Here is a 23,621-nt window from a genome sequence, read left to right on the forward strand (position 1 = left end):
TTTCAGTGTTTGTTGCAACTTGAATACAAACAACTTTAAACAGAGTATTTTCTTTTTTTCTGTTAAAGGTGTCGGGACTTGCAGAATCTCACATGCCACAAACACTGCCCGAGAATGAGCTCTCATAAATTGGTGGTTATCTTGGGCCCCTCCTCCGCTCAGGGGTCGCGTTTTGCACGAAATATATTACATACTACTGCTGCTAGACGAGTATCTGATTGCCATTAGCTCCAGGATCCCTGGCCTATCTACCACTGATTCAGTCACTCCCCCAGTTATTAGCCCAATCTCAGGTTGACCTGCGACACTATCCGCGAAATCGGCCGTGTTTTTGACAAGAGACGCAGGCTACTTATATAAGGAATTCAAGGTTGCATTAGCACCCTACCTTGCTTCATGCAGGGTACAGAGGTCAGATTGTTGAGCCCCAGATCATCTCTTGGCCAGTCCAAATAGGACACCTTGTTGCCCGGGAACCTCCCGGCAGGTAAGCTGGGGCTGGCTTGGCATCAGAAATGATGCATGTCTCATGCTTAATCACCTTGCTGCCCGTCGTCCAAGGATAGGATTATGACAAGAGGTTGGCCTCTGCACACGATAAATAACAGGGCACCTGCTGCCTTGATAATTCATGTTGAATAGACGAAATTATCAAATCAATGCGTAATGAGTATTCATTCCCTCGTCATATCCATAGAGTCTGGTGTCTACTCAAGGACGTTGCTGTGGGGCCGTGTATGAGTATTGCGGGTGACAAGAGCCTCTGCATTCACCATCAACATGATAGTATTGAGGGTCGTTGAGCCCAATGTTTCTTGGACTAGAATAATAGCAAAGCCTACGGGCAAATATACCCGAGTTCATGGGTAATAGCTCGTAATTAGGTAGGCAGAGGATGGGATGGACCAGAGTCTCTCACACTCAAGCTGGCATAGAAGTGACATTAACGCACTGAAGTATCTTTGGCACTTGCGCATGTCGAATTATTTCGAAATCAGCTTGCAAATCATACAATCAGCTCTTATTAAATAGAGAAAATTCATTAATAATTTTCTTCATTTCAATGCGGCAGCTACTTCACCATCTACTCAGATGTTCACCGTTGACAGCTAGAAGCTCGGCCGCTGAACTGGCCGCGGTCTAGCTCCGCCGACCTTATCTGTCCCGCATCCTTATCGCATCCAATTTTTTTCCAACTTCATACCAGCACCCAGTTGATAGCTGCGGTACGTAGCTCGCTCGCAGCACCAGATTGGTCGGCCTCAGGTTGCAAATTGATATCGAAAGAGGCGCATAGGCCAAAGATTTCCTTTTTCTCCATTCTACATCCTTCTACCAAAGCGATACTCTTCAAGCCAAAGGGCCGCGCAGCATCATGGCCGAACCCAATCCCTCGACCCCGCCGGCCGCCGACGCCTCGAGCGCTCCAAAGCCTCGCCCGCGCAATCCAGTCTTCAAGATGATGGGCCTTCCGGCCCTGCCTCGCAAGCTCCCATCCCGCAATTGGATGATCTTCCTGTCCATCTCTACCTCTTTCGCCGCCGCAATCATCTACGACAAGCGTGAGAAGAACCGCGCGACAGCCAAGTGGCGCCGAGCCGTTGCGCCCCTCGCCCAAGAGCCACTCACGAGTGCCAGCCAGCTTCCGCGCAAGCTTACCGTCTATCTGGAATCTCCTCCTGGTGATGGCCTGCGCGCCGCTCAAGACCACTTCATCGAATATGTTAAGCCTATCCTGGCAGCTTCCGGTCTCGATTGGGAGTTTGTCCAGGGCCGACAGCAGGGAGATGTGAGAGCCGCCGTTGCCGAGAAGATTAGGAGAACAAGAAAGGCCCATGAGCGGCCAGATGAAGAGTTACCACAGACAGACGAAGCCATTGTGGAGAACCAGAGGAAAAAAATCGGGCTACCAGAGTATGAGGGCGTCAAGGGCGATATCGTCATCGGCCGGCATACGTGGAAAGAGTATGTTCGAGGCTTACACGAGGGATGGCTAGGCCCTCTCGACCCCCCGGCACTGCCCGTTGTCGAAACTCTAGAGGACAAGCCCGAGCCTGAAACCCCATCTACAGAAGGCGAAGGTGATAAGAAGCCTGAGGACAAAAAACCCGAAGAAGAAGAAAAGAAAGACGAAACACCAAAGCGCCCACCGCAGCCGCGCCCTCACAACTCCCCTGATGACTATCCCTCCGCAGCTCTCCCTGACATCATCCCCGCCGAGTTCTCACCTGCCACCGCCATTGCATTCCCTCACCGCCTCGGCTTCCGTCACACTTTCGTCCGCCTGGGCCGCTTCTTGACCCGCCGTCACTTGGCTGACGATATTGGCCGAGAAGTCGCCGCGGTGTGCTTCGCTGCTGCGCGTGAGTGGCGCGAGGCCGACGGCCAATACGAGCAGCAGCTCGTCCTGAAGCACGAGGAGGACAACTGGCCCAAGTTCGTCTGGAAGGACGAGGAACCCGCAGCCGACGAAAAGGAGAAGGCCGCTGAGCCGCCCAAGGAGAAGATCTGGGCTTCACCAATGGTGGTAGACATGCGCATCGCAGAACGGATGCGCCGCTTCGAGATCCAGTCCGAGGACGAGGCTCGCGCGAAGGCGATTGTCGTCCCCGAGACAGAGATTGAGGGCTGGATGAAGCGCAATCTGAGGAGCTTGTATCACTGGGGCGCGAGCGCATTTACGAGCAAGCCTCAGGGTCCCAACGTGGGAAACCTGGACGATGACTGAGCAAGAGGACGTTATAGGGAGGGAAAAGAAGACAAACGAAAAGAAACCTAACGGTATGAAAATGACATGATTGATGTACACAGAGGGGAGGGGGGTTAGGAATATCAATGTTTTTGTATTGTAATAACAATGAGCTGTACGACTATGTATGCGGGAGTGTTCGTTGAATTGGATATTGGCGTGAGAGAAAACAAAAATTGGAGAGCGCTATGGATGGGTCATGATAGAGGGCGTATATACATATTATCTAGCTTTGCAGCTGTATTAATCCACAACCACACTTATTATCTCCTCTTTCGAGTCTTGGCTCTCTCTTTCTCTCACTCTCATCAAGTTTCAATCAATCTTCATCACTCTCGTCCGAATCTGAGCCATACGTCACAAGGCCCAATACCGACTTCTTCTTCTCTTCCACCTTCTCTTCCCCTTTCTTCTTCTCTTCCCCCTGAGCCTCTCCCTCGCTCTTTTTCTTCTGGTCATCGCCATCTGTCTTCTTCACGACTGCAGCCTCATTCTTTCCAACCTCTTTACTCACAGACTTCTTCTTTACGCCCAGCGTCTCCCTCTCATGCCTCTTCCTCTTCCTCCCTCCAACAGCCCACTCCTCATCTTCCCCTCTCGGCCCTTCATCCTCCTTCGCTGCCGTAGAGGTCTCTCCTCCGGTGCTCTTCTGCCTCTCCCGAAAGGCCTTTAGTCCCTCCTCCAAATCCTTCTTGGCCCGCGCCTCTTCCGCCTTCTCCTTCGCCCTCACCTCGTCCAAAAAGTCAATCTCGTCATTATCCAAGGCGCGAAACTGATTCTTCAGCTTGGCCTGCTCTTCAAAAGCTGCTTGCTTAGCCGCTGTATAAATCAATCCCCAAGAATTAGCACAGCCCCATCATATCTCATGTCAAGAAGCAAACCTTTATTCGCCTGTAATATATCATACAAGCTCTGCTGCCCTTCCCCCGCCAAATTCGCCCTCGCCTGTTCCCTCTTCTTCCTATCCTCCTCAAGCTCGTGCTGCACAGCCTCCCACTCGGCATTCTTCTTCATCAGCGGCTCCCTCGCGGCCGCCAACACCGCTTCATGGCCGCTCTCATCTTTCGAGGCCTCGCCGCTGGAAGTTATCGTACCGCCGGAGACGAACCGGCCAGACATCGTAGATAAGCAGTCTTATGGCTTCTTTCCTTCTTTCTTCTTCTTCTTCTTCTTTTTTCTCCTTTTCTTTCTCCTGTTTACGGGGATTGGATTCGGAAGAGCGTGGTTGGACCTGCTTTCAAGCCTCGGCTTATAGAACGTTTGGTACCAGAGATGAGCTTAACCTCCAGGGCTGCTGCATCCAACTCAGTAATTCTGAGGCCGTATAGAGAGTAGTTGAAATTAGAGTGTTTTAACGCAAATTATGAGATGAATTAAGTAGGTCAATTGTTTAATTAAGTACAGGATATGTCGAAAAGTATATTCTTTGGCGGTGAAATCTCATGCAAGTTACAGACCGAAGGGTACCTGCGGAATGCAAGGCAAGGTAAGAAGCTCAGCTTCCGATAATCAGCCGGTCACTCATTTCTACTCCCACTACATAATCACGAGTTTTGCAGCACGCACAAAGGTTGAATCGAACTTTAGAAATGATATAATTGTACAGTCTGAAATTATACAAATGAATTCCAGCCAAGGCTGCTCATCAATTTAATTGTACTATAATCTCACAATAGGGATGCCGTCAGGAGAACCATAGGAGACGTCACCTTAGGCTAAAACCCTGCTAATATGTCTTCACAGCTGTTTCCGTCTCAGGATACACACCCACATACACAACTCTCCATCCATCCAATCGTTTCCATCTTCTCTGGGTATGAAAATAAAGCCGCTGCTCATTTGCCACCGTATCAGAAATATCCCCTCTGTCGCAAAAGCAGAACCGCCTTGTCATCCATCTGCTATCGCCCAAGCGATTCGATCGCATTCCCCAAAATCACATCTGACCTCTCTAGCAACACAAGATTCCACAACAAATTTGGAATTGGTCATATGAATACAGAGAATCTGTCCGCATTCACGCGAATGGAAAAAATCTCATTAATCGAACAAAAAAAAAACACTCCGCCTTCTCCATCGCCATCAGACTGCCCTCTCTACAAAATCAATCCATAAAACAAGACGTCTAACATCTCATAGAAAAGAAGAAGAAAAGAGAATAGAACAAGTCAGATGATACATTGAAAATGCTCATCTGACTTCGACGTGAAACCACCCAAGGTAATACATCAAGGGATGTTTGGCCGCGGAATGCAAAACCGTATATGGTAAAGTAATAAAAAATGCGCCGAAGAAGAGAAAGAGAAATATATAAACCGGTCCAATCTTCCATTTTACCCGCTGAAGACAATGCATATAAGCGCCCTCGTAAAATACCCATTTTGCACAGACACCGGTTCCTACCACGAACAAACAAGTATAGTATCATATGTGCTGCTCCCAAAACTTTTTGAAATCTTTATTGCTTTTGATGCGTCATGAACAATGTCGCTATAGCCGGCACGAATAATTCGGTGTTTCAACCAACCCAAAATAATGGGCGCGTGGCCGGCAGGGACTTCTGATGACACGGCTCAGACCTTTTTTTAAATTTTTTGTAAACTTCGGACGCCTGCCCAGAACCCGTAATCGGTTCTAGTGAGCAGTTTTCGATTGTAGGCAGTGCCTAATACTGAATTCCAGATCTATCGAGGTACCAATGCAGGGTACCAATACCAGGTCTATATGTGCAGCGCGCGCGCAAACGCAAGAGATTCCATAGAGCATGGTATCAAAACAAAGAGAGAAAAAAATTCTTTTTTTGTAAAAGAGTGGACAATGTTCGCCTTCGGTGATTGTTGCGAGCTGATGAAGCCTTCGACAGATCGAATCCCTAGAGAACGGGATTGCTTCTGGTGTTGCCAGGATCGAGCTCGCTTTGCATCGATGAACATCTTGTAGTAGTAATAAATAAAGTATAACCTTGCGCCGAACCAAACCATTATGAACATGTACCGTAAAAAAAATTGCTGTTTATAGTTGAAGCCAACCATGACTGCGAAGAATGTGCCTGTGTCACGAAGAAAAGAAAATTCGCAGGTCACTCTGGTATCCGACAGTCGAGTCATGGTGACATCATAAAACAGGCTGAAGAAAAGACGTGCTGAAACTGATCGCGTGTGTAGAAATTCTTTTTTTCATGCCGGGGGTATCTGAAAAACACGCGTCTTCTTATAAAAGAGAAGAAAGCGAAAACTCGTAGCCATTAAAACTCGAAATCCGCACCTTTTTTTTCCGAGACCGAATAAGGAAAAATATGAGCCATCTGAGCTCAATAAGATAGACGAGAAAGGAAAATCGTTGCAAACATTAACCCATGACAGGCTGGCCATATCCATGTGACATGAAATAGGAAGTCTGCTTCATGGGCTCGACACATCCCGGGCAACTGCACTCAGCAACGCCATGCTCCCATACACCGTGGTGGTGCTGGTAAGGATAGTGGGATGCATAGGGCGTCGGGCGGTTGGGATAAAACGTATTGTGAGCCGGAGGCTGGGGGTAGCGGCTGCTGTACTGAGCGGCGGCCTGAGCGAACCATTCATTGTAGCGAGCGTTGCTGGAGGCTGCCGACGTGGCGTACTCAGGAGTACCATAGCCAGAATCCGGAGGAGTAAGAGGCGCATTCCAAGGGTTGTTGGACCACGAAGACTCACGCGAGCGATAAGTGTGCTGCTGGGTCTTCATAGCCTGGTAACGTTCGTACTCTGCGATCTGAGCCTGGATGTAGCGCGAGTGAGGAGAGCAGCGATTGCTGTTGTACCTGGCCAAATCGGTATCGATGGCAGGAACCAACGAAGCCAGACGCTCTCTGTTGGCTTGGGCGGCCTGTCGCTTCTTCATCTGCTGCCACTCACGCCAGTTGTCAAGCCAGGCCTGATAGTCCTTGCTGTGATCAAGGTTGACGTAGAGTCGCCAGCTCATGGCCTGAAGCCAATCATACTCGAGAGTGTTCAGCTCAGAGACGGGAATGCCGCTAACCTCAGACCAGGATCGGTTCTGAAAGGTGTTGTCGTCCAAGAATTTGCTGCCGAGGAGAAGCGAAACGGTGAGGAAACGCCAAACTTGACCCTCAGAGGCCTTGTAAGGGCCCTGAGTCTTCATGGAGTTGATTCTCTTGGCGAGATAGTTCATTCCAAGAAGGATGGTCGTGCTGGGCAGTCTGGTGGAAGTGAGGATCTGCGACACAAACTTCCGGAATGGAGAAGTGACGCTGGCCTCAGGAGTGACCACGCGAGTTGCCATCTCAGCGACATACTCAGCCATCATGTCGACCTCATAATCGAGGACGGCACAAACGCCTCCGGGCATGATGACGGTAGTGGAGGAGGTCCGACGAAGATCGAAAAGACCTTTGTCGGATTGATGAATTCTTGTCGGAGACGAAAACAGCACGTGGCAATGCACTGCTGTTTTATGGAATGGTCTCGGGACAAGAAAGCGAAACGTGCGGAACGGCGAAGTGGCGCGAAAAGGAAATGTGTCGATGGGGCTCTACTGTGACGCAAGAGCCATTTAACGTTGAAAGTGTTGCCGTGAAGTGCGACGAAAAAGCTGTTGGAAGCGATTTGAAGATAGAAAACGTGACAAAAGGATATCGTAATGGATCAGTCGGTCAAATGAGATGGCCGTCCAAGGTTCAGAGATCGCTCAACGTCGTGTCCAAGTATGGGCGTTAACGCAAGCTGGAAGCGAGACTGAGGGAAAAAAGAGAAGAAAAGATGTAGCGGGATGAAAAAGCTTTCTGTGTTAGAGACTGTTAGTAGATAGATCTAACGAATAGGTTGTATCAAGTTGAGGATATGCGGCGCAGTGAGAGACAAGTCATGTACATGTAAGGTCTTGTGGTGTGATGAAAGAGGCGTAAAGTACAGGAAGCAATGTTTACACATTGGAAAGGGTTTTTTGCCACTGGCAGAAGAAAACAGAACGAAGAAATGACGTCGGATTGATTATGAATACAGTCTTCATAAAGCATCGAATAGTGAATCGATCGATGGTATAGGAAGGCTGGTGATTATAGAGATGAAAGTGCTGTCAAAACAAATCGCTGGTGTCGCGGCGAGTATTCGCGGGACGTTGGGAAGGAACCATGTTGCGATGAGATCGATGATGCAGTCGAAAATAAAGCAGTAAATACTAACCTCTATTCGAGAGGTGTCCTAAAAGGAGCTTTTTAAAAAGAAACCCTCCAAAGGATGTGACCGTTCAACGGAAGTAGACGTGACCGTGTTGATAACGACCACTGCAGACAAGCCGTGGGAACACAAAGAAGCTACCTGCACAGCAGCGAGCTGGAGGCAACAAAAGGAGTAGGCTCACGCGAGAAACCTGAATCCAGACGTCGACGAACGATGGCGAGTTCGCGACGAGGCTTGTCGAGAAATCGGCGGATTCGGAATTCGGTGGAGGAGGAAGAGGAGGAAAAGGGTTGAAGAAAAATATGAAAGAAGAGGTTGAGGTGTGGGAGCGCAGAAATGAAGAGCGCGAGCTCTACTAGATGAAGGTTACGGGCGGCACAGCGACAGCAGCGTTAGGGCATGGGCGGTGGAACAGCCAGGACGGTACTCGTACTAGGTGGCAGCGTCCCTAGCGGTAGTGGCAGGTATTGCAGTGGACACCCACCATGCACCAGGCGCCAAGGTACCTGGGGCTGGCTGGAGCAGCCAACTTTTTTTCTCTCACCTGCCAATCCGTCCCAGGTTCTTTACCGCAAGTACGGAGTACGTACTGCAGGTATGGGGCGCTCGAGGCACTTGGGTCGGACAGGGGTTTTCTCGGGTACGAGTACTTGGTGCTTCGTAGCTCTTTTTTTTTTTTCTTTGCCCCGGAGTGGGTGGGGCCGCAACAGTGCCACTGACGGGCCAACTGAGAGCCTAGCGGAATGGGGGTCGCAGTGCAGCGGCGCCAGAAGTACCCACGCGCGCGTAGGAGGCTGGGACGGTACCTTGGCCGTCACATCCACTGCACACGGTGTTTTGGTGGCGCCTCTGTGGACAATTATGGACAATGTTGCTAGCTACAACAAGGGCGCCGCCGTGCCCGCTGATTGGCCCAGGGGCGCAGCGCCTTCCTCGTGCATCAGCGTGCCTCGCCTCCTCCAGGTACATGCAGGACGTACCGAGTACCTCAGACGCTGTCGGCGCATGCAACCAGAGCACCCCGGCAGCTCGTGTACTCCAGGATGGTTGGGGGAGGCTTGGAAGATTTCATCTGCGTGGCCTGGTCGCTTTGCGGTGCCTCCTGAGGATTTTCCCACGACGACCTGCACGAGGGGCGTTAACGCAGTTGCCACCGTGACTGGCTTCTGCCACAGCGTAGTGCCTGCCTGGCCGGGACGACTGGAGCTGCTCACTCAACGCCCACCGCGGGAAAAGTGGCACGATGTTTTTTTTAGAATGGAATTTTTTTTTTTTTCTTCCTAGGAAGGTTTTGACGTCGTCAACTTTTTTTTTTCTGCCCCTTTCCACCACCAAAGCTAGAATAAGCAGCCCCATCTGAAGCCAGACTGGGCGTGTCGTTTTGGAAGAACAGCCGGAATCCGCTGTTTGACGTCCTATGGGGAGGCAAAAAAATAACTGTATCAACCGCCTGCTCCGTCCATGTACATACGCGCAAGTCCGTGCCAGCGCGAGCACGAGTACGGAGTCGATGACTACAATTTGCAGATGCTCGGAATGACGACTCACATGCAGGCATCTTTTGCGGCGGCTTGCTGCCCACCACTGGACTGGTCGTCTGATGGGATGTGACGCAAGGCCCAAAGTGAAGGGGTGGCCGACCCAGGCGTGCGTGCAGCACAGTCTCCAGCTTTTGTCTCCGGCAGGCCGTCGTCACTGGCACTGCACATTCTTGTCAAAAGGGAATCGCGTCGCTGGCGCTGGATCCGCCAATCCGCCCAATCCCTGGCACCAGCACGGGGCCATGCCCGTTCTCGAACGAGGTATATCTGCGAGTCACGGAGCGAACCCGGTTAGGCGCGATGGGGCCTCTGCTTTTATCCTCGAGCTATCTTCAGAGCGGTGCTTGTGCCTTGTCGAGGGCACTTTTAGACGGAGCAGCATTGGTAATAGCGCCAGCAATGGGCCTTGAACTTGGATAAGGTCCTGGGACCCTGCCTGCATGATCCAGTGTGAATCGGTGGCGTCTGTGTCTTCGACGCTGGCTGCTCAGGCTCTCGTGGCAGCGCTTTGCCTTTCGAGCCCTGATCGACAAGCCCTCGCACGCTGGACGGAGCTGTCGGATCCTTGGGCGGCCCGAACAACTACACTTTTAACGGGTTTTCGGTAGCCCATTTCTTGCAGATGCTGCTGTTGTTTGCAAATACGAGGGCGCTCTGTGGCCCGCCGCCAAAAGGCAGACAGGGCAAGGGCCCAGCAGAGAGCACAGAGCTGCTGACCTTCTGCTCGTAGCATCGACCGAGGCCGAGATCAATGCCATTACCACCGAGAACTAGGCCTACGATGTGAGAAGTGCGAGTATGGGAGTGCTCTCTCCCAGCCCAGCCATCAACCGCCTCTGGATTTTGGGGCTCCCTGCCACACCTTGCCCACATTTTCCACCTTTTCTGCTTCGTACAAAGTACTGCCTACTGACTGACCTGCTTGTTCCAAATCCCTCCATCTGAATCAAATCAGCATGCATGGACAGGGGACTGTGCAGATGCGTGCGTGCTAACCTGCGTAAGTGTCCAAGCAACGCTACTTGTAGCGCGCACAAGGTACATTCGGTGCACGCTTTCGAGTAGTAGCAGTAGTACCTACTCCGTCGCAGTGCTAACAGAAGCCATCAAGCCTTCCATTTTTTTTTTTTTTCTGAAGCAAAAAAAAATATCCGCTACGGCTTGGGCGATGGAGAATGCGGAGAGAAATCCCTCACTCCATTGCCCACCAGTGCTCCGGGCAGTTCGCCAGGAGAACCCGACGAGTCCTCCGTCTTCGCGCTTCGGTTCAACCGCCCAGGGCAGCCTTTCTTACTACAAATGGACAGACACTGGACTTATACGCAGTAACTGCTTGTACTCGGACTGCACTACAAAGTCTTCACAGCAAAAATCAGCGCTCTTTGGTGGTGGACCATCTGCAGCCATCAGGCCAGTCGCAAGCCGTGACTTCTACCCGCATCGCCATCCAGTCAATCACAGCCCAAATGCACATTGCACGCCGTGCATGCTGCGACTCAACTGGACAGCTTGTCTTCCGTAGTGGAAAGGAAGATAATGTTGAGATGATGGAATTTTGAGGCGGCCGCGACTCGCGCCTGATTGCCCCGGCTTTCACGGCCGACCGCCGGAGGAAGCGAAGGAGATTCTCGGCCGGCTAATTCTGAATCTCTCTTGACACCATAGCCGACCCTGGATCCAAACCTCTATAGTAGAACTTCTGTCACTAGTCCGCTAGCACGCCTGCATGTACGACCCTGTAAGAAGAAGGGAAAAATGATTCTTCAGGACACATGACGACAAGCTAGCCCACCATACCATCCGGAATGAGCCGTCTTCAGCAACCAATTGCTCCTGTAAGAGGCTGGGTGGTAGTAGCAGCATTATTCAGCCCGTAAAGTCCGCGAGCCACGGTCCCCGGAGCATCGCGCACTACTCAGTATCACAATGAGTTTCCCAAATAAAGAGCTCGTGTGTTGGGGAGCAGTCCCACTCGCGATTCAATGGGACAGTGTGCCGGAGGAGTGGCTGCAGAACATGGTCAGCAACTGGCGGTTGCTGTATAATCTGCAGTACCTGTGTCTTCCGTACTCGTACTTGTATACGCGACACTGCTACTACAATACTTTCGAAGCACGGTATTCCAGGAAATGAAACGCGGTCAAGGGGTAACAAGTCTAGGCCCAACCAGCCTGTAGTACCACGTTATGAGTTCTGATGGAACCCGCCATAGAAACCCAGACCCGTGGTTAATTTTCTTTTCAGGGACGGACACCAACCACTGAGATTACTCCAATTTTAGATGGGTTCCACGGCTTGTCTCCATTTAACTAACCACTGCGACGACTCCGACAGAGCACTATTACCACTACCTACTGCTAGCAACCACATTGAACTAGCAGTAGTGCTCGGTTTGTTAGCACTGCTCTGTCCATAATAGCTCCTGCCCGTACTACGCCGTGCTGCTACTATTATTACGACGAGTAGCTTGTGGCCAGTGTAAGTCAGTGCGTGCTGAGAGGGGGGGAGGAATCGGAAATGCGCTGACCTGACAGCGTCTCAGAATCAGCTAGCATTTGGACCGAGGGAAGATCTGCTACTTGGCCTGGGCTGACATCAACAGAGCGTGGTCAGCGTGTTCGTTTTCAATCTCGTCGTTACCACGCCAGCCGAGCGATAAGAATAGGAGATCATGTGAAAAGCAGGGAGAGCAAAGCATTGGCTACTTTGGTCCCAAACCCCTGTGCCGGCACGCCTGGAAATGAAGATGAAATTTCGATAAGTCAGTCTAGTTTCAGCCTTCCGGTGCTTATTAGACGCCTCTGTTTTTTTCTCCCTCTCATATTTTTTTTCCTCGCTTTGTGCAGGCAGTTAGATCCAGAATTGCAGGCCAGACACCAATCAGCGTGGTAGGATTGGCGATTTTACATGTTGGGGAGCTAATACTGAGCCCCGTTCATGTGCTACTAAGCAGAGGAGCCAACTTGGACCTGGCGGTCAGGTTGTTACACCAACGCCCCGGGGTTTTAACTAGCGACTGGTAACACTCTTGCAGCCTTGTATGTACCTGCCTCGATCTACAAAATGTCGGTCTTTGTTTTGGGTCGTCGCGCTTCTGCAGCGCTGCTGACCATTGAGCATGAGGATGCATGAGTTCAGGCTGGTCATCTCCCGCGTACTCGTACAGGTACCTACTTGGTCGTATATATAGGTAGGGACGTATGCAGATCAGCCTGCTGTATACTACTTTGTACGGACTCGGGAGCATTATACCCTCCAGGAATAGTATCTCCAGCGCTACCTACGCCTCGAGTCGAAGATTGGATAGCGATGCCACCGCGGGATGCCATCGGGGACACGCTACTGGCACAGACGGAGAGGGGAGCATGGGGAGGTCTGCCCATCTGCCCAACCTGCTTTTCTTCCATTCCCGCGCCATGCACGAGTCTGGCATGCCAGCAGATGGTTGGGCATAAAAAAGGGTCTGCACATCATCAGACGCCCTGCCAATCTGCCTGGACGGTTCGTGCCAAAGTGCCTGCCCAGGTGGGCCCGTTGTGCGCGCGTATGTACATCGTACATTCTGGCACATCCGAGACTCGCTGTACATTGGCTGTACAAGTAAGTGAGTACATTGACCAAGTGCCTGAATGCTACGTCTTAGCCACACAGAGGGAACAGCAGGGATGGCTCTTTGGAGTCCGGCTAAGGGGGGAAGGCAACCACCAAGCCTATTTCGATATTAATGACGATGGCGATCATTCCCCCATGCGCCAACCCTCAGCCTCAGCTTCAGGGTCCCTTTTCATTTTCCCTTCCTAAAAATACCCGGTAATAGCCCGCATGCGCTCTCACCATTGGTCACGCGTTACACGGCTGGCTACTATTGTTAGGTAAACAACAAAAGCATGATTTTGTTATTTTCCCAGCCCTCTGCTGACTGGTGAGTGGGAGCATCAGACCCTGAAGAGACTAATTTCCATTCTTGTCTGCCTAGCCGCTCAGCTTAGCTCACGCGGAGGCTAGGTGATGGCTTGTGAATCTTTTTCTTTCTTTCTTTTTTTTAGTATCAAACTTTCCACTGCGATCATCCTGTCGACAGCGTTTCGTATGTACAAGCGCGGTGGTTACTGTATGTTGCACTGCTACGTAATTCTTACTCGGAAATGCCTGAAACGGGAATGATGCGGAACAACGATATTCCATCGGGCATCGCGGATACACGCGCTCTGCTTACCCTGTATTACACCAAGCAAACTTGAACTTGGAGGAGTCAATCATGGCCCATTGGTGCCTAGGTGCTAGTATGCTATTACGCATCTGCTTGACTGACTTGCATTTCTATGAGCTATACGGAGCACGTATGTAAGGCTACGTAGTTGAATGGGCGATCGTGAACATCTGGCCAAGGACACGGTACCTCCAAGCCTGCAGATCCGGGTATCCTGTAAGTCTACCTCCGACGACGGGGAAGTAAGGATTGCGTCCCAAAAACTCTGGGCATGGAGGAGCCGTGGACATTGCCACCGATGTGTCAGCCGGGAGAATCTTGAATTGGCCTGGGAAGCCTACGTAATATAGCACAAGCCAGTCAGTCTAGCTCAGTCACACTTACACGAGATGATCGAGACGATGATCAACGGACATGGTCAGCTTGAGTCACCCAAGAATCACGAACGCCACGATCAGCAGCCATTTCCAGGTTCAAGAAGTTTCCACGGTAGAGAAAGCCTTGAAAGCCCAGATTCTTCCCGGCCCATCGGTTCCCCAGCCCAAGTCCCGTAGGGGGATTTTCCTCCCTCCTTCCGCTTCGGCGCGGCCATCCTCTGCACGACGAAAAAGGTGCTGCTCCTACGTCGGTGGCCAATAGTCGGGCTCTGCGAGCCGTGATTGGAGGCGCTGCCCGGATATGCTTGCACCCTACCAAGTTTGATCCCGTTTGCATGATGGCGCTGGGCTTACAAGCGTCGAATGGGCTTGGCTAATGGGATGTTGTAGCCTGGCAGTGTGGGAAATCTGGGCCGGTTACAGCACGCCTCTTTTCGTCTCTCCCTCCCCGACTCCCCTCTTTTTGGTTTCGGGGAAGTGTTACCCGCCGAAGCAGCCGATCTGCCTGGTCCGCGAATGTGAGTAATGAGACTAGCAGTAGAAGGCTTCGCACACACACACACACACACATACGAAGCGCGGAGAGATGGAATATGCGAGAAGTCAACTTGTACCTTTTCTCGCCTTCTCCTTCGTATCACTACTGTTACTTTTTAGTGGGTACAGGGCGGTGAAAGGTAGCACTACTTTTTTTCTGTCTCTCAAAAACAGGTTGTTCTTTGGAGAGGGAGGGGGAGGGGTAATAAAGCGGGTAAAGCTACTGCGTAGAGCTCGGCGACTTGTTACGAGATGTAAACAGTCTTGAATATCCACACATTGTTGCTGATAGCACTGGATTATTGCTGTGTAGGTGCTCATCTCATGTAGGTACGATTTATCCAAAGATGGCTGCTGCTGCTGCTGCTTTTGCCGCATGGGGGAACGATATACGCAGCTATATAGGCAGATATTACGGGATGAACTCTATACCCGCGCCTATTCTAGGACGACCAGGAAGAACAGAGCAGAACACAGAGACACAGCTAGAAGGTAAGAGAACCTCGGCCCTCCCTAGCTTCCTACGGCCTTGTCCCGCATCTTGAAACATGCATCCCTAGAAAGAAAGGGAAGAGAGAAAGAGAATGAAGCGACATGGTTCCCCTCGTCAGCGCGTGGGGGCTTAGACCACAGCACTGGAGAGAGAGGCACCCATTCCATTCGTACGTCCGCTGTGTAAGAAAAGAAAGAGGGGCTGCGTGATTTCCTACATGTACGATGAAGCAGCCATTCGACAGGTCAAACTCGGCCGAAGCCTTTTTGTGGAATGGCCATTTTATATTTATAATTATTTATTCTCCTACGTGGTGGTTAGGAGGCCCTGCAAGCCTACTACTAGTAGTACTGTATCTGCAGGCTTCGATTACTGAAAACGGCTCCCGTGACTTTGCGCGGTCCCGGGTATTGGCTGCCGCACTGGTAGGCTTTCTCGACGCAGAGTCGGCCTATGAGGCAGCTACATATCCTTAAATCTTATTGAGAGACGAATATTAGGCTTACAGCAGAAGAAGAAGAAAAGTAAAAGGACAGATTGGACCTTGCTTTGCATATCCACCGCCGCTAAGCGCGGATGATGCTGCATGACGCACAATGCAGTGAGGCACTGGATACTTGTCGCCTTTGCGGATCTATTTCGGCATACTGCAAACGGAATCGATACGTACAGCGTAACGGACACTTGAAGTTTGTTCTACTGTACAGTATACGGTTCTCATGAATTTGGTATAGCCTCCATCACGTGTGATCTGACTTGCTGCTGGCCTTTGCATGTACGAAGAAGTATGTAAGCGAATATGTTGCGAGTTGTGAGCCTGCACGATGTAAAGACGCTGGTTGGTCGAGAGCTGCGTATCCAGAGAAAAGCGTATCTTGCATGCAGCATGTATGTATGTAAGCCGGGAAAATACCATCTCTCTTGTCTTGTGGACCAGGGAGTTCCTGGTGGCGTTGAATCGCCTTGATACATTACGATAGAGTTGCTTTACTCCTTCGCTTGCTATTAAGCTTTAAAAGCAAAGGCTGGATGGAGAATACTCTGCTAGTAAATAGCCTTAAAATGCGGCCCCCAATAAACCAGGTCCTTACGGAGCAGAGTCCGACCATGACAAGAGAGCCAATAAACTGTTCTTTAACATACCTAGGAGTTGGTTAAGTGTCTTCTTTGCAGAAGGATTTATAGTAGCGCAGTGATTTCTGTGAGAAGGATGGACCTTTTCGAATCCCACCAGCGCGCTCGGAGCGATGCATATCCCGAGATCCCTGCGGCGGGCCGCGTTCGATTCATAGTATATCATCTATTAGTTGGTTACATTGCATGTTGTGTAACAAGATGGGTGTTCAGTTCGAGTATGCAGAGGCCTATTGGTTTTGTTTGATATCTGAAATAGAAACCAATGGAAGAGGAAAAATCTGGTTCTAAATAGTAGCATTCCCATAGTATGAATAGCATAATATGCAGCCTAGTTTCCAGAGTCCAATCACATGGGAATGTATTTGTAGCCATCCTCAACATGTATTCACAATTCACAATGCTTGACAACAAGAGACTCCGAAAAATGAAGATAAACAGAGAAAACAACAACCAATAATAATGGAGAAAATAACCAATTAAAACGGCCCTCGGTGAAAGCCAGTCTTCCATCGTCATATAAGTGGTTTCTATGGCTGAAGGTTGGGCTGAAAGTCAAAAAGAGCACAGGCTCGGGCAATTTGCGCTGCCGGTCGGTGGCTGCTCGGCATCGAAAATCCTGGGCGCTGACATACATCTTGGAACCGGCACACACCGCTGGGCCACTAGCAGCCGGGCACCCCAGATGCTATAACTATTCAATACTATCGCCTTCATCCTACGGCATGCTCGCGTGTTGCTATTCTTCTTTGTAATCGCCAAACAACAATGATATCCGTCCAGAAACCGCGAATGCACGCTGTCCCCGTCCATCCCATGGCGGCCGCTGCCGTCACTGCAGCCGCGGCTCAAGTCCCGCCAATGGCCGCCATCACCAACGGCCACAGCGCCGGCAAGAATCTGCCCTATGGCTCCCTGTACGAGGCATGTGTTGCCATGAAAGATAAAGTCGATGCGTTTTTAGCAGAGGAACCGACTGCGCCGCTGCTCCGACGAGCGCAGGAGCAGGTGCGCATCTCGGTTCAGGTGACGGAGGAGGCTCTGGAGAGATATCGGTACGTGGCCCGCTCTGCGCCCAGGATTGCGCCGGGATGCTTTGCGGAATGACTGACACTGATGCGCGATTACAGACCCGAAGAGATCTCCATCTCGTATAATGGCGGCAAAGACTGTACGTTTTGAACGGCCGATTACAAAGTCTTGCGCTTCTGAGACACGTTGCACTGTGCCTCGGCTTGCGTTATCTAGATAAAGCTGCTAACCAACACAATAGGCCTCGTGATGCTCATTGTGCTCCTTGCATGCTACGCACGACGATATTCACCTCCCAAGTTGACGACGGGCGCCAACCTGCAGAATGGAACGACCAAGCTGCCACCTTTCCCCGAGACGCTGCACTCGGTCTACATTGTTTCTGCGGATCCTTTTGCCGAGGTTGATGATTTCGTCGAAACGAGCAGCGCAATGTACCACCTAGACATTGCACGATTTATTCTACCGATGAAGAAGGGATTAGAGGTCTTCAAGGCGCAGAATCCCACCGTACGGGCGATTTTCGTAGGAACCCGGCGAACGGATCCGCATGGAGAGAAGTTGAAGCATTTCGACCCGACGGATGCGGGGTGGCCCGACTTTATGAGAATACACCCCGTGATTGATTGGCATTATAGTAAGTGCTGACTTTCAATTTACGCATGATGTAAGGAGTAGATGCTAACAGTATTTTGTTAAACAGCTGAGATTTGGGCTGTGAGTCACTTCTATATATGGATGGGGTAGACAAAAGAGTTGGTGAATTGGGAGCTAACTAAGGCTTAGTTTACTCGACATATGGACATTCCTTATTGCTGTCTATATGACCAGGTATGTTTGATATAGTTCTTTTTTTTTTCTTTCTTTCTGCTGGAGTTTATGGATATTAACAAACTTGGAAAGGGATACACGAGTCTTGGCGGAAGACGTGACACTCTGCCAAACCCTCGATTAAAGAAGCAAGGCAACGAACAAGAATTCCGACCGGCATACGAATTAATAGAAGACGATGAAGAGAGACTTGGCCGATATAAATAATAAAGAGGCTGTACAGATATAATGGCCATATATTACTGCTGGGAACAGGATGTAGCTGTTCCTATTTTATCTTGTCGGGCCAAACTGGCCCAGATGAGCATATCAAAAATAACGACAAGAAGCAGACAACAAGATCCGGGAGAAATTTACGAGAATTAGATTCATGGGCATATGGTGTTTTGGCGTTGATGGGACATAGCTACTGTCCTGTCAAGTTGGACTTTTTTTTTTTTTTTTTTACTTTTATCTTAGCATATATCTGAGGTTTTGATTTACAGCTATAAGTAGCTAGCATAGAATGATTTCTTCTCTTCTTCCTTTTTTTGGACTGGAAATATAGATGCATGAGTGAAAATGGGTATAGCTGGATAATACTAGACGGCATGGACTGTTCTCACATACATCCCTCTCTTTCCGTTCTTTCCGTTCTTTGAACATTAATAATGAAATGTTGGTGCCTATGCAGTAGATAAGCACACACTGTAACGTGAGTGGAGAGAGTTCCCTTTTGATATATGGGACCTTGTAGATTCGATTTGGTTCGATTCGATTGGTCTATGGCCTGAAAGGGGAAGTTGCTGAGAGCCCCGATTATGCCAGGCAGAAATGTGATGATATACAGAAGAGGGTGGAAGTACATAATACGATGACTGCTTGCGTGGCGCGATGCGCGTCTCATTTGTATAGATGACTCGCTACATCCCAACTTCTTGGTATGTCAGCGTATAAAACGGTGTTGTTCTGTTGATTTATAATTATTTCAGCGCTCTAGTATGTGGTATAGGTGTTTGGACGGCTTCCAGAAGTTGAGGCTCCGAGTCAGTTAAGTGCTTCTTTCAAAGCCAACTCAATAGCTACCTCGATATCCTCTTTTCTTTAATACGAAACCTATGCATGTAGCTGTAATTTATTCATCTGCTGGATTTTAATCTACTAGTATCGTATCATCTTGACTCGAATTTTCTTTTCTCTTTTGCATTTTCTTTTAAACATGCTGCTGGTACTTGGTATACCCAAATCACATCTTTCACATGATTTGGAATCAGACATAGAATACCCTGCAATTTTCTTGCAGCTGGCATTTTAAACGCCTTTTTCGGAGGTATCTTTTTTTTATAATAAGGTAGCAGCTGAAAATGCTTTTATAGGCAAATCTACAAAGTACATGCCGAAGCCGACTTTTGCCGCCGATTTCCTTTATGCTGTATGTATATCCAGATATTTGCCCAGTATTTCCCACCTACCTAGAATGGCTTCATGGTTTGTTCCCAAAAATCGGCCTCATGCGAACACCGGCGGAGGAGTTCCCTTAGCTCTCCGTCTCTCCCTCTTCTCTAAAGATCTAGACTCTTCTTTATGACGTCTCTCTGCATCACCCGTGCATTGCGCCGGGCGGGCAAAATGCCTGTGTGTTCCAGACTAGCATCGGAAAAGGTCCCACGGAACCCTTTTTTTATATACCCTTGCATGAGGGCATTTTATTTTGCCTTTTAGCAAGTGAGGGAAAGGAAAAAAAGCCTAATACTACTGCAGAATCGAAAGCTAGCATGTGCTATACCCTGGTTCTAGTATCACTAGTAAATGCCTGCATGCAAACTAACGCACATGGGAGCATGTAAGGGATATTGATTTTTACGGAGTACTACTACTACTACTACCACCACTACTAGCAGCACCGCTATTAGTTTTTTGAGGTGTGTGTGATGTGCAGACCGAAAACGCGTGCATGAGCTTATGCATGCAGGAGGGCTAATTAATCCCGCAGAAAACAGTCATGTTGAGCTGCCGTTGCGGGGGAGGGGAAAAAAGGACAAGAAAAAGAAGACAAAGAAGAGGATGAAGAGGGGAAGAAGAAAACGAAGGGAACCGATATGGCCAAGAGGGGAACGTTGCCAGGGGAGCTGCCTAGATGCTGGTATTGGATGCCTTTCTCTTTCTGTACGCCCGTGATGCTCCAACTGGCCGACTACCCTGTTTGTTTGGTGTCTGGTCTGGTCTAGCTTATTGCTGAATTCATCATCATATTGAATGAAGAGGCCTCTTCAGTTCGCAATTACGAAGCTGTAAACCGCCAACACACTCCAGCATGATACGCATATAGATACCCTCATCAAAGCCGTGTTTCCAATGGTATTGGGTATCGATATGCTTTGTTCAACCGTGAAATACCAGATTCCTTGTATGACTGAGAGCTCTCTGGTTGCCTGCTTATAGCATGGTAGATGTAGAGGCAGCCAGGGAGGCCACTTGGTCACGGAAGCTGGGTTTAGACCGTCGTCAGACAGGTTAGTTTTGCCCTACTGGTGATGACGCCGCAATGGTAATTGAGTTTAGTATGAGAGGAACCGGTCATTCAGATAGTTGGTTTTTGCGGCTCTCTACAAATATTGTAACATACGGAGACAACCAGAGAGCTCTTAGTCACACAACGAATCTAGCATTCTGCGGGCGAGCCGAATGTATCCATATCCAATATCCTTGGATTCTTTTACGTCTTTATGGGGCGCTCATCCATATTTGCCCTACCATTCTCTGTGACTTTTTTTTCTGAGGAAGGATGATCTTTATCTTGGCGTTGAAGATCCAGGCTGGGCATGGAAGAGTTACGTGGTATGGCTATAAATAACGTGGCTATATAAAGATATATTCTAGCAAGACAAATTAAGAATATATCCTTTATAGCAGAGACGATTTGCAGTCTAAATTTCCATCATAACAAGAGCCAGTCTTGTAATATAAAAGCCAAAAAAATAGTAATACACAAGCCTTCATCATCATCGTCTGTATTAAGACTGCATACCTACTCCCTAAATCCGCTCTGGCATCTAACCCATAGCTTAGACGAGATATCCTATGGCGAGCGAAAATTCGTCGCCTGCTTTCTTCATACTCCCAACGCCATCTTTGCATCCAGCCATCTTTTCCTTCGTAATAAGGAGTTACAGAAAAGAAAATAAGAAAACGAGTCAGGGATAAAAAGAAAAGAAAAAGAGGCCCCGTTTACAAAAAAATTCAATCGCAGAATTCATAACCCCCCTTCTAACCTCATCCCGTCATGTTATACGGAACGATAGCCTTGTCGATAATCGGATCCTTCCGTGACATGTGCGTAGCTTCCAGTCCCCAGCGTGATCTCCAGTCGGTCTCCTTTTGTAACGCCTTGTCAAATGCACCTCGGCATTCCGCTGGCAGTAAATCCTTGATGTCATCCGAAACGGCGCCCAGCCCGTTGAACTGCGCCACAAAGTCTGCTGGGTCAGATTTCTCGACTGCAGCCGGAGCTCCACCTGCCGCTGGTGTCTCAAAGTAAGTATCGATAACTGCAAAGTTTCTGGCCATCTTTAGGGGCACAGGAGGGAACGTGGGATCGACCTTGGCGGCTTCTTGGTCTTGGAACGAGATTTGCTCGATACGCGCAACTGTTGGCTGCATGGAGGCTGGATATTGCATGATGTTTGTATGGATGTCATAAACGCCGGTGTTATTCAGCTTTCTGATAGCGTTGATGCCCGCGTTAAATGCGCTGGAGGCATTGTTAGATAAAAAGCTTTTCAAATAGAATCATCATTTTTCAGTTTACATACCTTGCTTCCCGTGCATGCTCCAGCATCCAATTTGTGTCGTTGACGTTTACCTTGCGCTTCTTCGACTCAACCTTGCCACTGGGCACCGGCACAGAAGGCGTATTGGTATGATATACTGCGCTGGCACCGTGCCACGCAACATACTGGTTCTTGTTGTACGGCTCTCCCGGTATAAAGTGATCGTCTGGGTCAGCGAGCTGGCCCTCGACGACACCCTCCTCGCGAGCTAGAGTGACGGCGTAGTCGTCGATTACGCGCTTTCCACCCACGACGATCCGGGCGCCAAATTCCCTAAACACCGACCGAGCCGTGACAATTCCTATTGATCGGCCCTTGTACGAGTGGGGGATAATCTCTCGCTCAATCATGTCGCGCTTCTCGTCGTCGTCAACGATAATCTTGTAAAGCTTGCGGTGCTTCGTGAAGAAGAGATAACTGTCCCTGAAACCCACGCATCGTGCTGGCTCCGTTGACAACATGTAGAGTCGGTTGCCTCGACCCAGCACCTTGAATGTTCGGCAGCGGTAGTCTCGTCCATCTAGCAGATTGCCCAGCTTGTCAACCTTGGTCTCGCCGTCCGGGTCCTCAGGGAGGACGCATTCGTCGTCGACAATGTCGGCAACCGTGCCCTCGGCGTCAATAACTTGCTCGGCCTTTGGCGCAGCAGGGCCTCCCTTGCGGCCACCTCGTCCTCTCCACCCTCCGCGACCTCTCCGACGCGGCGTATCGGCCTCTTCCTTCGTAACAGTCACCATGTTATCCCAGTCGGGCGGTCGATTCTTAGGAGGGCGTCCCAATCGTTTTCGTCGGATCACGGGCTCTGGAGGCGGCGTTGGCTCCTTTGCAGAAGCTTCTGATTCATCGTCATCGTCGCCCTCGTCGTCCTTGTCTACAGCCTCTGCGTCATCGTCGCCGGACTCCTCTTCCGCTACCTCGTTCTCTTCGACATCTTCGTCCTTCTCGTCGGCAGAAGCATTGGCGCGGACATCTGGCATAGGCTCGTCTTCGAGATCGGCATAGCCCTTGGGTGTGCTCCCTTTACGCGCAGAATTGCGAATTAGCTTCAGTCGAATGGGTGGCTGTTTTTCCATATTTCTCGTCCTTGAACCCATGAAAACAAGACAAAGTCTAGCTGCGCTGCAGCAAAAGGGAAAAAAAGAGAAAGAAAAGTAAAATAGACAAAAGAAAGAAATGCAATCGCAATTCACTTTATGCACAAGCAAAAAACAGATAGACCGTCTCGATGTAGAAAAAAATTATGGTAGGAGCAGTCGTCAAACAGGACCTGACTCGCAAGAGGACTCTAAAAAAACGTACCAAGAGCAGCAGCAGCCTTTTTGGCCGCCGCGCGACCTGATCTCCGACTAGGCATCTTCGCCTCTTGCCTCTATGGAGCTTTCCGGCGCGGTCTGCTGTGGATGAATAGCAATAAAGAATGCCGAAAAGTGCGCGTTGTCGCCCCCGGTCGCAGTAAAAAGGCCAGACAGACGCAGGACAATGAGTTGAAGCTGTCAGAAACGCAATCGAGATGCGAAGCCTCGCGGGCGAACCAACCAACGGCTGGCCTTTTTCCCTTGTATAGCCTTTTCGCGGCGCGTTGCTTTAGTGGCGATCGACCCGATTGGCTGGGGACGCACTGCTTGTTACAGTGTTTAGTGATACATGTACGGTGTTTCACACGGTACAATCCAATGGCATGTGCTTTGCAGAACGAGCTGTATCGGTCCTTTTGGCAACGTATTTGCG

The 23,621-nt window shown here is 49.8% G+C and overlaps 8 protein-coding genes across 8 annotated transcripts; 4 read left to right on the top strand and 4 right to left on the bottom strand.

The window, feature by feature from the left end:
* Positions 1 to 1,201: 1,201 nt before the first annotated feature.
* On the top strand, positions 1,202 to 3,171 carry GGI43DRAFT_240727 (Tim22-complex subunit TIM54). Its single transcript, XM_083200681.1, has one exon. The coding sequence runs from the start codon at positions 1,376 to 1,378 to the stop codon at positions 2,726 to 2,728; it is 1,353 nt and encodes a 450-aa protein (XP_083063959.1). The 5' UTR covers positions 1,202 to 1,375; the 3' UTR covers positions 2,729 to 3,171.
* GGI43DRAFT_240638 (N-terminal domain of NEFA-interacting nuclear protein NIP30-domain-containing protein) lies at positions 2,899 to 4,174 on the bottom strand. Its single transcript, XM_083200680.1, has 2 exons — positions 3,631 to 4,174; positions 2,899 to 3,568 (listed from the first exon to the last, which is right to left on the bottom strand). The coding sequence occupies exons 1-2, from the start codon at positions 3,866 to 3,868 to the stop codon at positions 3,069 to 3,071; spliced, it is 738 nt and encodes a 245-aa protein (XP_083063960.1). The 5' UTR covers positions 3,869 to 4,174; the 3' UTR covers positions 2,899 to 3,068.
* A 1,149-nt stretch (positions 4,175 to 5,323) lies between these two features.
* Positions 5,324 to 6,025, bottom strand: GGI43DRAFT_240731 (uncharacterized protein). Its single transcript, XM_083200682.1, has one exon. The coding sequence runs from the start codon at positions 5,854 to 5,856 to the stop codon at positions 5,470 to 5,472; it is 387 nt and encodes a 128-aa protein (XP_083063961.1). The 5' UTR covers positions 5,857 to 6,025; the 3' UTR covers positions 5,324 to 5,469.
* Positions 6,026 to 6,097: 72 nt separating this feature from the next.
* Positions 6,098 to 7,099, bottom strand: GGI43DRAFT_380328 (cyclin family protein; the record flags this gene model as incomplete). The annotated part of the gene is made up of 1 exon (XM_083202964.1): positions 6,098 to 7,099. The coding sequence occupies one exon, from the start codon at positions 7,097 to 7,099 to the stop codon at positions 6,098 to 6,100; it is 1,002 nt and encodes a 333-aa protein (XP_083063962.1).
* Positions 7,100 to 8,667: 1,568 nt separating this feature from the next.
* GGI43DRAFT_395821 (uncharacterized protein) lies at positions 8,668 to 9,179 on the top strand. Its single transcript, XM_083204899.1, has one exon. It carries the CDS (start codon positions 8,798 to 8,800, stop codon positions 9,086 to 9,088), a length of 291 nt encoding a protein of 96 aa, XP_083063963.1. The 5' UTR covers positions 8,668 to 8,797; the 3' UTR covers positions 9,089 to 9,179.
* Positions 9,180 to 9,407: 228 nt separating this feature from the next.
* Positions 9,408 to 10,074, top strand: GGI43DRAFT_241291 (uncharacterized protein). Its single transcript, XM_083200684.1, has one exon. The coding sequence runs from the start codon at positions 9,530 to 9,532 to the stop codon at positions 9,878 to 9,880; it is 351 nt and encodes a 116-aa protein (XP_083063964.1). The 5' UTR covers positions 9,408 to 9,529; the 3' UTR covers positions 9,881 to 10,074.
* A 7,179-nt stretch (positions 10,075 to 17,253) lies between these two features.
* GGI43DRAFT_395830 (FMN adenylyltransferase) lies at positions 17,254 to 18,543 on the top strand. The gene is made up of 5 exons (XM_083204900.1): positions 17,254 to 17,392; positions 17,495 to 17,890; positions 17,957 to 17,970; positions 18,040 to 18,084; positions 18,157 to 18,543. The coding sequence occupies exons 1-5, from the start codon at positions 17,338 to 17,340 to the stop codon at positions 18,289 to 18,291; spliced, it is 645 nt and encodes a 214-aa protein (XP_083063965.1). The 5' UTR covers positions 17,254 to 17,337; the 3' UTR covers positions 18,292 to 18,543.
* A 2,245-nt stretch (positions 18,544 to 20,788) lies between these two features.
* Positions 20,789 to 23,555, bottom strand: GGI43DRAFT_241162 (chromatin remodelling complex Rsc7/Swp82 subunit-domain-containing protein). Its single transcript, XM_083200683.1, has 3 exons — positions 23,193 to 23,555; positions 21,876 to 22,911; positions 20,789 to 21,814 (listed from the first exon to the last, which is right to left on the bottom strand). The coding sequence occupies exons 1-3, from the start codon at positions 23,245 to 23,247 to the stop codon at positions 21,337 to 21,339; spliced, it is 1,569 nt and encodes a 522-aa protein (XP_083063966.1). The 5' UTR covers positions 23,248 to 23,555; the 3' UTR covers positions 20,789 to 21,336.
* Positions 23,556 to 23,621: the final 66 nt, after the last annotated feature.

The sequence above is a fragment of the Trichoderma evansii genome (genome assembly GCF_050947405.1).
Source record: "Trichoderma evansii strain SZMC 28006 chromosome Unknown GGI43scaffold_3, whole genome shotgun sequence".
Taxonomy (NCBI): domain Eukaryota; kingdom Fungi; phylum Ascomycota; class Sordariomycetes; order Hypocreales; family Hypocreaceae; genus Trichoderma; species Trichoderma evansii.

What these genes read in the sequence shown, in the direction of transcription:
- GGI43DRAFT_241162 (XM_083200683.1), bottom strand. Translation starts at nt 23,247, where the DNA reads ATGCCTAGTCGGAGATCAGGTCGCGCGGCGGCCAAAAAGGCTGCTGCT. An exon ending in AAAGGCTGCTGCTGCTCTTG is followed by an intron (nt 22,912 to 23,192) that starts GTACGTTTTTTT and finishes CTGCGCGTAAAG; the next exon opens with GGAGCACACCCAAGGGCTAT. An exon ending in GAGCATGCACGGGAAGCAAG is followed by an intron (nt 21,815 to 21,875) that starts GTATGTAAACTG and finishes CAATGCCTCCAG; the next exon opens with CGCATTTAACGCGGGCATCA.
- GGI43DRAFT_395821 (XM_083204899.1), top strand. Translation starts at nt 8,798, where the DNA reads ATGTTGCTAGCTACAACAAGGGCGCCGCCGTGCCCGCTGATTGGCCCA.
- GGI43DRAFT_240638 (XM_083200680.1), bottom strand. Translation starts at nt 3,868, where the DNA reads ATGTCTGGCCGGTTCGTCTCCGGCGGTACGATAACTTCCAGCGGCGAG. An exon ending in TATATTACAGGCGAATAAAG is followed by an intron (nt 3,569 to 3,630) that starts GTTTGCTTCTTG and finishes TGATTTATACAG; the next exon opens with CGGCTAAGCAAGCAGCTTTT.
- GGI43DRAFT_240731 (XM_083200682.1), bottom strand. Translation starts at nt 5,856, where the DNA reads ATGACTCGACTGTCGGATACCAGAGTGACCTGCGAATTTTCTTTTCTT.
- GGI43DRAFT_240727 (XM_083200681.1), top strand. Translation starts at nt 1,376, where the DNA reads ATGGCCGAACCCAATCCCTCGACCCCGCCGGCCGCCGACGCCTCGAGC.
- GGI43DRAFT_241291 (XM_083200684.1), top strand. Translation starts at nt 9,530, where the DNA reads ATGGGATGTGACGCAAGGCCCAAAGTGAAGGGGTGGCCGACCCAGGCG.
- GGI43DRAFT_395830 (XM_083204900.1), top strand. Translation starts at nt 17,338, where the DNA reads ATGCGCGATTACAGACCCGAAGAGATCTCCATCTCGTATAATGGCGGC. An exon ending in GTATAATGGCGGCAAAGACT is followed by an intron (nt 17,393 to 17,494) that starts GTACGTTTTGAA and finishes CCAACACAATAG; the next exon opens with GCCTCGTGATGCTCATTGTG. An exon ending in ATTGCTGTCTATATGACCAG is followed by an intron (nt 18,085 to 18,156) that starts GTATGTTTGATA and finishes AAACTTGGAAAG; the next exon opens with GGATACACGAGTCTTGGCGG.